The 13,267-nt window shown below is 37.5% G+C and overlaps 1 protein-coding gene across 1 annotated transcript; it reads right to left on the bottom strand.

The window, feature by feature from the left end:
• Positions 1-7,811: 7,811 nt before the first annotated feature.
• On the bottom strand, positions 7,812-8,357 carry LOC138895578 (uncharacterized). Its single transcript, XM_070180285.1, has one exon. The coding sequence runs from the start codon at positions 8,355-8,357 to the stop codon at positions 7,812-7,814; it is 546 nt and encodes a 181-aa protein (XP_070036386.1).
• Positions 8,358-13,267: the final 4,910 nt, after the last annotated feature.

The raw sequence follows: 13,267 nt of genomic DNA, 5'->3' as shown, positions 1-13,267 counted from the left end.
TCGACATCCGGTCACTATTTTAACTTAAACTTTAATCCTTGAAACTAAGTGTTCCAATTTATTCCAAAACCTCATCGGACCCGAACCAATTACCCCAGCAATTCACACAACAACTGTAAAGTACAATTTGAGCAGTAAATGGGGAAACGGGGTTGTAATACTCAAAACGACCGGCCGGGTCATTACATTCTCCCCAACTTAAACATACGTTGGTCCTCGAACGTGCCAAGAGTTGTTTCCAAGCCATCAAATCATTGTTCCATCTTACCACACGCGTACCCGGGGGTGAACCCACGTCACCCTTTTCCACATAGGCTTGACTACACAATACAACTGAAAATCATTAATTTAACCTTAGCCCATAAACCTTGGAGTTTAATTTCCAACCTATAGAATTTCTTTCATGACACGAATATTACATTTACACATTGTATGAGTTTAAACAAGCTGTATCAAGCCATAACCATAACCACGGACATAATCACCTTCATATTACAAAACTCGCATGCTCATAGCACCATTCCTGATCACAATGACTACTACAAAACCAACCACATACTAGTATTAAACCCATATCGAACCAAACCTCATCCTAAAACCTTCGTATACTGTTGATAATAAAAGAAACACGCGAACTTTCATGACCACTCACCAGATCAACAAGTCACAGAGCTCTCTTGCCCCAACCAGAACCATAATCGCTTTCTGAGCTGACTTTTAATATTATACTCCCGAATATACCAAAATCAAACCTCATAGCACCCATTCTAGGTCCAATGACTTTATATTACAAAACACAACTATTCCACAGACATGCCGCACCAATATAACTCAGAGCCACAACCCGTGCCATACGTGCACCAATACGCAACAATTCAAATGTACTCAGTCATGAAAAATGACTCAAATGAGAGAACTTCCCCAAAAATATTAACAAGTACCGCCACAAAGAATTGCTGAAAAATCCATCACACATTGTAGAACCATCACACGATTCTAACACAAGGTTTATACCTTAACATAACTCTGTTGCAATGTGTGACCCCATCCAAACGCTGGTCCATAATATATACCTCGAGCCACCCCGCTCAAAATCAATAACCACAGAGAGGCAAATGACAGAACTGCCACACAAAACCTGAAAGAACATAACTATTACGCAATCGATCATGCAATACCCAAATACTCATCACACTCAAATTTTGCTATAAAGGTCAAATAGAACCGCACCATCTGTGCACATAACCAATGAATCACAACTCCTCATAGCATAAATGAGTAACTCACAGATCATTTCAGAATACGAATACGTTCAACATTAACCGAATGACACATCCCTCAACAATAGCAGTATGGAGCCAACCATTCCGGCTCGGTGTAGAATACACATCTTAATTGGGACTACCTATGGACACCCAAATCAACTCGGGTTACCCACAAATAGATAAAAATACCTCCAAAAATCCATAATGACTGAATCATAACACATTTTATCATCTGGCTAGCTCCGACCATAACTTTACAGTCCACAACCATGAAACAATCTGCTCTTGAGAACTCCCAATCTCCAAATCCATAGAACACCCGAATCACCATATTTGATTCCATATCCCCCGCTTGAATTCCTAACACATCTCTCATACACGATCATCCCACGAGAAATACTTTAAAAGTTTTTTCGTGCCACTTGTCAAAATTTGAATATCAGCAGTCTATCAACCGTGTGAGTACCGCAATACTAATTTATACATACGTAAGTCAAAATACAATGCGCCTTCTGAAGTCTGCCCCCTTCTCATACAACACCAAGTTGTAATAGTATCCATCTAGTTATTTGGAACCGTCCATATTATCCAACATTCATTACCTTCTCTTCAAGATTGTACTGCCACCTCGTACATGTAAATCTAACTTCCGCACAACACATAACATCTATCTTGCCATCATGTGAAAAGCACAAGAATCTTATTATAAATTTTGAGTCACCAACAATTTACATACCCTTTTAGTTAGAACCCTTTCTCCTGCTTCTTCCAGGAGGAAATCATAATACACAATACGTTCCCCATATCGGTAGAAAAGTATCCTGCTCAAACCATCCATCGTACTTTGGAATCCATCTGCACATAATCAAGCCCTTATAACTAAATTCCTCTAACTCGACCAAGACTCGCAGGTCACCAAACCCAAGAATATTGCCACCAAAATATCTACAAAGTCCTACTACATCGTAATTACCCAAAGGACCGATCCTACCATTACCATACTGGTCCAGTCTACTACCCAGTGGTCCTATTTTCTCCGAGTCCCTTCCGAATTTGTCTTCAGATTGATACTTCTCCTTGCTAAAACACCACGATCTTTAACCACGATTCACCCCACGAACCCTAGAATAGAACCACAATGCCCTACGGCCCTTAAGAAACTGTATTCTTCTTAAGCACCTCCAAAAATACCACAACTGTAACACTCAATCTAAAAATACCTTATGTGAATTTTAAATTGTTCTTCTTACCTTCCTTATACAAAAAATGTAGAATCCATAGTCATATAGAATTTTCGCAAGTCCAGGCACCATCAAACACAAATCTCGAATTTTATCCATACACAAGTCCAGAAACATTCTCAATTGCTATATATAATTCTCAAACCCACTAGAATTTTCTCGGAAGTCACCCACTTTGCTCAAATCTAAATTGCACCGCCCAAATGGGCCAAAAGACACGTGCCTCATTAGCACAACAATACTCAAAGAAGTAACTCTACTTTAATACCCTCAATCAAATTTAGACTCTGTGCGTACTACATATTTTGAAAATAACAACTCACTCATCCCATGATTTTACTCATAAAGCACAACATAACCCGTATTCAGAAATTTCCTTACTCGAGTCATCCTCGATCTCAACTTCTGCAAGTCATAACTCTCCCACCAATATGCCTCAGCCCAAAACAAAAATTTAACACATAACCATGAAATCAAATTGTCAATAGCAGGCTCCTCCACTTGGCTCAAAGCCATAAATTAAAACACTCCATAATTCACAATACCCATACCCTATTATTATCATAATACCGTAGTCAGATCCACAAAATTCTTCTCAAGCTCATATAATACTAACCATAAAAATACCTCAAATCATCCGCTAAGCTCGCAATCATTCCCTTGACACTTAAGTCGACTATCTCAGCCAGATTCAAATTCAAATATCCACACTTACGCCCCACTGGCAGAAAAGAAACCCTCCACTCATATTACAAGGAACACATCTACGTAGATTACTCTCCAAGAGATAACCCACCTCCCTAGCCTCAAATTGGCATCTTGTTATATCTTTTCGCAGCCACAATTTCTACGCAATCGCTAAGTCTTTCTGAGTCCAAACTCATTAACCAGACATGAGAGTTTAATTTGTCCCAAAATTTAAACACGTGAAAGATCTTTCAAAACATTCACACCCGAGATTGTACGTCACATCAAATCAAAAATCAAGCACCCAATGGCCTTCCCTTTACATTTTAAGGAAACACTTCTCGTTATGTTCAAATCATCTTAACACATTCTGCGGTCACATCATACCCATCATACCGCCATTCCACCGCTCATCGAGTCACAAATTCTACTGTAAGGTCATCACCGAACATATGAGTTCAATTGTACAAGTTACAACTGAAGCTACCGAGCTTAAGCTGCGGTCTAAACTTGGCCTCAAGTCCTCCAGATTGGCCCAACACCAAAACATAGAATACTCATCTCGAACTTCGTTCATGGAATCACAAGCCGGCGATGCACAGATGATACTGAGCGCTCATGTGCGCATACGAATACGTGGAAAGAAATTCATAGAGTTATGTCTCAAGCTGAATCAATCTCGCACGATAAAGAAATAAATATGGGAAGTATATATCCTAAATGCCAAGTAGCCTCTCGAAGATAAGAATGGACGTCATCATACCGATCCGCAAGACTCTACTAGACACTTGCTCATGACTTGTAGAACCTATTAACCTAGAGCTCTGATACTACCTTATCACGACCCAAAATCCAACTAGTCGTGATGGCACCTAACCCAACCCGTTAGGTAAGCCAATTACCAACTATCCAATTTCAATAATAATTATTAAAGCAATTTAAGTGAATAAAGGTCGTAATCTTGTACAATCCCAAAGAATTGGTAGTACAAATCATGAGCTTCTAAGAATAGAGTATACAAAGCGAAAATGAAATAAATACATAGTCTGCTTGAATAATACATAAACAGAGCTTTTATAAATCTAAGGCCACCCTAAACAAGAGGCAGCTACAACAGGAACGCAGGTATATCTTCAAATCCTAAAAATATCGGGCACAACAACAACATCAGCCAACATCTGCACGCAATGTGCAGAAGTGTAGTATCAGTACAACTGACCCCATATACTGAATAAGTAACAAACCTAGCCGTAGGTTGAAAGTAGTGACGATCTTCCACCAAGGTCGGATCCACAACCAATAGTCCACAACAATCCATAACAACATCAAGCAAATAATACCAGAAGTAACTCAGAGATGAAATGCTCAGCCAAATCATGATTTTAAAAATAATAGTTCTTCCTTTTAAATAAATCAGTGAAAACCCAAATCATTTGACGAAGTTGCCAAAAATATGAATAGTTTGAAAATAATAAATTTCTCCCAAAATCTTTTCAATAATAAATAAGATGTTTCATTTTCCTTCCGAAAAACCCGTATAAAACAAATGCATCACTATGCCCATCTGTCATAATGTGTGAGAAATCAGGAATGATGTGATATTGTACAGCATGAGAAAAATACATCTCTATGCATGTATGTCATGTGTGCATGCCAATGCGATGCAACTCAGTGATAAAATCATAAACAGCCCCTCGAGCAGAACATCACTAATATACAGCCCCTCGGGCAAACCTCACAGTCACTCATGCCTCTCGAGCATACCTCACAGTCACTCATGCCACTCGGGCATACCTCACAATCACTCATGCCTCCCAGTCACTCAGCACTCGGCACTCGCACTCAGTAGGTACCTGTGCTCACTGGGGGTATGTAGAGACTCCGGAGGGGCTCCTTTAGTCCAAGTGCTATAATCTGCACGGATAACTCACGTGCTATAATAATAAAGTATATAAAGCATGCTGCAAGCGGGCAGCCCCGATCCACAATAATTCCCCTAATCAGGCCCTCGGTCTCACTCAGTCATCAATCTCTCCAGTCTCTCGAGTTCACAATGTCATGAAAATAGCCCAAAATGATGATATGATGTATCAATAAATAATAACAGAGACTGAGATATGACATGCAATGAAATGAATATGACTGAGTATGACTTTTTAATTTAAAATAAATAATTCACAGCAATATGACCTCTGTGGGTCCCAATAATACTGGCACATAGCCTCAACATGATTTTTAATATGATTTTCAGCTCAATTTCTTTACCTCATAAAACCGCATGGACAATGCCAAGATCATTTAAGGACAAAATTCCACAGAAACAATTATGTCATAATTTCTATAGTGCACGCCCACACGTCCGTCACCTAGCATATGCGTCACCTCCCAACAATTCACGAAATACATATATTCAGGGTTCATACCCTCAACTCCAAGATTAGAAGAGTTACTTACCTCGAACAAGCCAAATTCAATGTCGAGCAAGTTAAGCAATGCTCCAGAAATTCCATTATGCGTGTATCAACTTCCAAACAGCTCGAATCTAGTCACAATTAATTTGATTCATCTAACAAAAATTATAGAAATTAATTCCATATCAAAATGCTAATATTTTCCACAAAATCCGAAATTACGCCCCCAAATATCACTCGTGGGGTCCACATATCGAAATCCGACAAAACTCACAAAATACGATAACTCATCCAATTATAAGTTCAACCATACTAATTTCACTCAAATCCGACTCCAAATCAATATTTAAACTTGAAAAATTCATTTTGTGACATTATAGAAATTTCTTTCTATTTCTCTTGAAGAATCGATAATCTTACACCAAAAATGAAGATTAATTCATGGAATATAATAACAAGGGAGTTAAGAACACTTACCCTAAGTTGTGTGGAAAATTATCTCTCCAAAATTGCCCAACCCGAGCTCCAAAATCCGAAAATGGGTGAAAATGTCGAACCCTCGAATTTAAGGTTCTGCCCTAGCGATTTCCACATCTGCGGATAAGGGGTCGCATCTACGACCTTCGCTTCTGCGGAAAAAATCTCGCTTCTGTGAGAACAGCTTGGCTAGTCATAGTCGCTTCTGCGATGCCAAGGACCGCACCTGCGGTCGCGCTTCTGCGCTAAAAGGTTCGCACCTGCGGACTTGCCTTTCCCTCAACTCCGCATCTGCGTAGCCTCGCTCGCACCTGCGGGCTCGCAGATGCGGGTAACTCCTTCGCACCTATGCCCTGACCAGGCTAGCCCAGCTTCGCTTCTACATAAAAATGGCCGCATCTGCGGCACCGCACCTGCGGCCAATTCCTCGCAGGTGCGATCACACCAGAAGACAGAAATTTTCCAGATTTCTTCTAAGTCCGAATTTGATCCGTTAACCATCCGAAACTCACCCGAATCCCTCGAGACCCGGTCCGAACATACCAACAAGTTTCATAACATAACACGGACCTACTTGAGGCCTCAAATCATATCAACCAACATCAAAATGAAGAATCACACCTAAATTCGTAATCATTGAACTTTGAAATTTTAAATTCTATATCTTGTGCCGAAACACACCAAATCAATCCGGAATGACTTCAAATTTTGAACACAACTCACATTTCACATTACGGACCTATTCCAATTTCCAGAATCGGATTCTGATCCCAATATCAAAAAGTCAACCCCCCGGTCAAACTTCCCAAAAGTTCATCTTTCGGCATTTTAAGCCTAATTCCACTATGGACCTCCAAATAATTTTTCGGATATGCTCCTAAGTCCAAAATTACCATACGGAGCTATTGGAATCATCAAAACTCCATTCCGGGGTCGTTTACATATAAGTCGACATCCGGTCACTATTTTAACTTAAGCTTTAATCCTTGGAACTAAGTGTTCCATTTCATTCCAAAACCTCACCGGACCTGAACCAAGTACCCCGGCAATTCACACAATAACTATAAAGTACAATTTAAGAAGTAAATGGAGAAACAGGGTTGTAATACTCAAAATGACCGGTCGGGTCATTACATATTTATAATCAGGAATACATAGTACATTACTAATTTCTCCTTGAGCTAGAATGCATGTACCAACATGTGTTATTGGCAACCTATTTCCATATGGCAAATGTACACTTCCATTTCCAAAACTAGTAGTGTTAGTGATAGTGGACAACATCTCAGGGGTGGACACCATGTGATTTGTTTCTCCTGTTTCAACAATCCAACTATGCTCAAGCTTACTTGGCATAAAAGCACAGATAATACCTGCCATATTGGCTGTAGGTTCAGGCATGTTCTCCTTGTTGATAAGCTTCAGAATCTAGCTATATTGCTTTGGTGTGAAGGTCACTGTCACTCCAGTTATGTATCCCTGATCTTGTACATTATTGCTGATGTTATTCATCACATTTGAGGTTCCTGCATTTCCACCTCCAAAGGTTGTATTGACCCCTGCTTGTCTTGTATTATAGTTGCCAAAACTGTGACTTGAGGCACCCTATGGTCCAGTATGGGCACCACCTATGGCATATGTGGCAGTATGTGCTCCCGGGGAATTAGTTCCATATGTAGCACCTTGTGGTCCAGACCTCCTTCTTCCTTTGAAGTATGGTGGATATCCCACTATCTGATAGTAATTTTCCTTGCTATGACCTTTAAGTTTGAAATTTCACACTGAATGTTGTAATTCCTTTTAGGCTTCTGTTGATGTGCTTTTGCACTCCATAAGGCAGTAATGTCATTTCCATCAACAACTGGATTCAATCCTGTGTTAGTTGCCTTGTGAGTCTCATCTTCAACTATCATAGCATAAGCTTGATTGAGTGTGGATTCTACTAACTTCATTAGGATTTGCCTCCTTGCCTGCGAATATGTATCATTTAATCCACTCAGAAATTGAAGTAGTCTTTGTCGCTGAATGTGATCCACATAATCCTTCAAATTTGGAGAAGGTACCATTGCATCATATTCTGCCCAAAGCTCCTTCAATCTTGTGAAATACATTGACACAGAATCTGTTCCTTGTAAAATTGTTTCTATTTCCCTATGCAACTGAAAAATCCTCATTCTATTTACCTTGTCAATCTGTTCCCTAAGGTCCTCCCAAACCAGATGTGCATTTGAAGTATAAACAATGTAACTGAGAAGGTTTGGAGACACTGTGTTCATAATCCATGATAGAACAATAGCGTTACAAGTTTTCTAGTCCTCGTGTAGCTCTGTTTTAAATGATTCCTTCTTGCATGTACTAGTCACGAACCCTAGCTTCTTTTTGGCTTGCAATGCGATTCTCATCGACCTCCTCCATAGTCCGTAATTCTCGGATCCTATCAATTGAACCAGAATCAATACGGAGCTCGAAGTGTCAGATGGATGCACAAAAAGCAGATGAGTGTGATCTATTTTCTGATCCCCCATTGAAAATCACTGAATCAAGCTTTCAATCTCTCAATTCTGAGAACACTGAGCTGGGCGAAGAAGAAATGAAGAAGAATTGAGCAATCGATGTGAAGAATTGATCACTTCTGCTCTGATACCATATTAAGTGACAGCCATTGAAGCTTCACTGTTAAGCTAAGAGAGGGAGAGACGATGAGCAGACACTAAGCTCCTTTTTTTCTTTTTTCATTAAGCCAAAGTACTGTACAGTATTGTGTGTATATAAATACACGCTAGCTATCAAGTAACCGACCTACAATATATTATAACTAACTAATAGGCTAATTATATAATTACCCCCACACTAACTACTTAATGGACTGACAGCTAAGGTCCAGGTGGACCATCATCAAGTGACACCTTTAACAACTTTCTCTACTCATATTCTTTGATTTTTCTATGCTCGATGATTTATAAATTTCGGATTTTATAAATTAATGTTAGGATGCAGGGTCGTCATCACATAATATATTGTCTTTAATTCATGCCTATTATGATTTGGAATAACTAAGGTAGTTATTCTGGTATTTATTTCTTTTAGCAAAATCATCCATTATGGCGACTCTTCTTAGAGATAATCAGTATGATATTGTTGGAGGAAAGCCAATATCAAAGTCAATATTGATTACTGATACGAGAAAGTGTTGAGGTTATATTTTTTCTGTTGTGAACGAGATATCTATGTTGACTTTTGGATGAACGAACAGGGTCATATATATTCTTTCCGTTGAGCAGATTGCGTCTTGATCTAAGATTTATTGAGAGGCCTTGTGAATTTATTATCTTAAGGCTCGCATAGTCTTCTAATAAGCCAAGGAATTCAGTGGAGTTTTAGTTTTAAAATGATTAGGAAACTCCAATTTGAGGCATCCACTTGGCTTTGACTCTGTCATTTTCTTTTTAAATTTCTTACTTTTTGTGACTAACAAGAGGAATTTAATTGAAAATAAGCATCATCAGTTTTCAATCCGTGGTTCACAAATCATCTGCCGCAATGTGTCTTTGATGGTCAAAGAATGGATAACATACTGAAAGTGAGGCAGCCATTGCTAGAAACAAAGAAAGCTGATACGGGACTCCAATTTGGTACTCTTATGAGTTATGCCAAAGATTTGAATGGAACGCTGGACACTTGATTTGTGCGCAAGCACAAGTGATCAAATGACTCGCCTGTGTATTTCTGGTGTAACAAAAGAACCTACACGTAGTGGAGATTAAATTAAAGTGACGATTCTGAAAGAAAGTTACAAACTCGAGGTCTACTTTTATAAACTCCACTTATTGTTATTTATGAATTTCTAAGTTCCATGGATATGAATGCTAGAATAGATGGTCAAGATCTTATACGTTTTGCATGCAGTGATTAGGAATAACTCAGATTATACTAGTTATTTCTAAATTGTGACAAATGATGTCTAATTTGTCGGTATACAATTTGGTGGCATGCATTAAAATAAAGTATCTAAGGTTGTAAGTATGAATTAAACTTACTTTACTTAAAATTAGTTTGAGATCATATTTCATATGTATATTATTTTGGATCAATAAAGATATACATATGTTAGTTTGATAAGAATAATATATCAAAGTATTGATATATTTAGGGGTTACAATGGTTTAGTTGGAAATCCATTTGAAAAGAAAATAAACGACTTGTGATTTTCTATCCCTACTTTAGAGATTTTCTACTTCGTGATTTTCAACTCCTACTACGAGATTAAAATCTGCATGATTTAATTTTTACTTTTTTTTTTTAGATTGAAGTCTAAGTGACTTTCTACTTGTTTTGGAGATTAAAGTCTTAGTGATTTCTACTCCAATATATTATTCGGTGTAAAAATTAAATTCTTCACCGTATATTAGATCTGGTTGTATCAGATATTACTCGGTTTGAAGATTAAAAACTTCACCGTTAAATTGTGATTGTGTCAGATTGGTTTAAATATTTAAAACTTCACCATTATTAATTCTGACTCTGTCATGGCACAAACAACAGTTTATGTGGTTGAGGTGGTGAGTATGAATCTATTTTAAAGAAATATGTTTGGAATATGACATTATTCACCAAACAACTGCCCCTTACTCACCACAATCTAATGGAATTGCGGAAAGAAAGAATAGAATGTTAAAGGAGGTGATGAATGCCTTGTGATAAGTTCTGGTTTACCCCAGAACTTGTGGGGGAAACTATTCTTTCAGCCAACCGAATACTCAATTGAGTTTTCCATAGCAAAATGCTATCCATTCTATATGAAAAATAGAAAAGAAGAAAGCCCAACTTAAAATATTTTAAAGTGTGGGATGTTTGGCTAAAGTGCAAGTTCCTAAACCAAAAAGGGTAAAGATAGGACCGAAAACTGTTAATTGTATTTTCATAGAATATGCAACCAATAGAAAATATATCGATTTCTGGTTCATAAATCAAAAAATTCCGACATTTATAATAATACAGTTATAGAGCCAGATAATGCTGAATTCTTTGAAAATATATGTCCGTATAAAAGGGAATGTGAGTCGATTGGTGAAGGATTCAAACGACCTCAAGAAGGAACAAAAAAAAGGTATATTCAATAAGGAGGATCCACAACATAGTAAACGACAAAGAACGTCAACTTCATTGGACCGATTTTGTGACTTTTGTATTGGAAAATGAGCCTCGAGCATTTAAAGAAGTTATGTCTTCTTCTAAATTATTATTTCGGAAAGAGGCGGTCAATAGTGAAATAGAATCCATATTGAACAATCATAATTGGGAACTGGTTGATCTTCCTCCTGGTAACAAACCGTTAGGTTCCAAATGGATTTTTAAAAGGAAAATAAAAGACCGATGGCACTATTGACAAGTACAAGGCAAGACTTATTGTCAAAGGGTATAGACAACGAGAAGGCCTTGACTATTTTAATACATTCGGTTATGAGTATTACGTACATATGGATGTTAGTAGCATTGGCTACAGTGTATGGTCTTGAAATCTATCACATGGATATTAAGACAACCTTATTAAATTGAGATTTAGAGGAAGAAATTTATATGGAATAATCTGAAGGGTTTGTGGTTCCTGAAGGAAGAAAAAAGGTGTGTCAACTTGTTAAGTCACTTTACAGACTAAAACAAGCACCCAAATAATGACATGCGAGATTTGACCAAATAATATTGTCAAATGTTTTTAAAATTAATGAGTGTAAATAAATGTGTTTACGTACTTCAAATCATATAGTCATTATTTGATTAAATGTGGATGATATGTTGATGAAATATTTAAAATATGGAGGTTTTTAGCTTATACATGATAAAAGATAATGTTAGACGTAATGTCTAAATAATATAATTTTTGAACCCCACCAATCCTTAGTGAATATTCCAGAAATGATGTGTTCTTTGTTGAACATTTATAATGTTTAGCTCTTTTATGAAAGGTTGTAACCTGGAAGACTATGACTTTTCATGAAACGTGCGTTTGCATGTTTTGTATAAACATGACAGTTCATGAACGAATATATTAATACGTTGGTCTATAATGAGGTGAACCAACTGATAAACATGACCAAAATCCATTGTAAGTTGGATTTATTTCATGAATGAAGGTGCTATAATTTGCATATCATATAGATGTATGAATAAATAGCATACAAATTCTTGAAAATAGCGGAGTGATTGCGAAATATGTTATATATTAAAAGGTTGTGGCCATAACTGATGCCAATCATTCTGGCTGTTATTATAATATACTATTGCTACATTAAGTGTAGTCAATAATCTGATATGCAATAGAAAATCGAGACGTATTAGTCTACGACATAAGAAAGTTTGTATTAAACTGTCATAACAATGAAACAAGTCTTGAGATATTTGAAACATACTCAAAATAAGCTTTGCATTACAATAAGTATCCCGCGATAATGGAGGGGTATAGTGATACAAATTAGATCATTGGTTGAACTGATTCTAAACCATTGGTGGAGGAGCAGTGTCTTGGAAATCGTCCAAACAGACATGCATCGCCTGCTCTACAATGGAGTCTGAGTTCATAGCTTTAGACACGGCTGGTGAAGAAGCTGAATGGCTCCGGAATTTCTTGGAAGATATTTCATTTTGGCCCAAATCTTTGGCACCTATATGAATACATTGCGATAGTCAAGCGGCAATAGGAAGGGTTGGGGGCGTTATGTATAACAGAAAATCTCGTCACATACGGCGAAGACATAATACCAAGATCTATGTTCAAGGTGATCAAACAAAGTCATTGATGACTGTCCAACATTGTCAAATAAAATTTTGGTCTATTCTCGTGATGATATAATGTTCAGCACCAAGGATAAAGTGTTAAGACTTTTTGATGGTTTCTAAGTTTGATACGGGGTATATCAACTTGTGTATTTACGGTATAACACGTTTAGGAATCACCTATGTAAGTGTGAAGTGTAAGCCTCTTCAAGGATAATTTTGTAAGGCCAATTCTCTATGCACTTATGAAACCAGGCGGTGTTCATGGTTGAAACGAACACAACAATGAGAACCAAAGATGGTTAAGGGTTGATTATGTGACTTATGGTTGTCTAGGTATACACCAAAGCTCGACGGTTCGAAGATATCAAATCTACCGATTGACCGAGTATATCCGACATATGTTCACTACAGA

This window comes from Nicotiana tomentosiformis, chromosome 7, assembly GCF_000390325.3.
Source record: "Nicotiana tomentosiformis chromosome 7, ASM39032v3, whole genome shotgun sequence".
NCBI classification, from domain to species: Eukaryota; Viridiplantae; Streptophyta; class Magnoliopsida; order Solanales; family Solanaceae; genus Nicotiana; species Nicotiana tomentosiformis.
The sequence above is the reverse complement of the archived record's forward strand: the minus strand, read 5'-3'. Positions and strand labels throughout refer to the sequence as shown.

Bases quoted from the DNA above. Each gene is read 5' to 3' on its own strand.
- LOC138895578 (XM_070180285.1), bottom strand. From the start codon at position 8,357: ATGAACACAGTGTCTCCAAACCTTCTCAGTTACATTGTTTATACTTCA.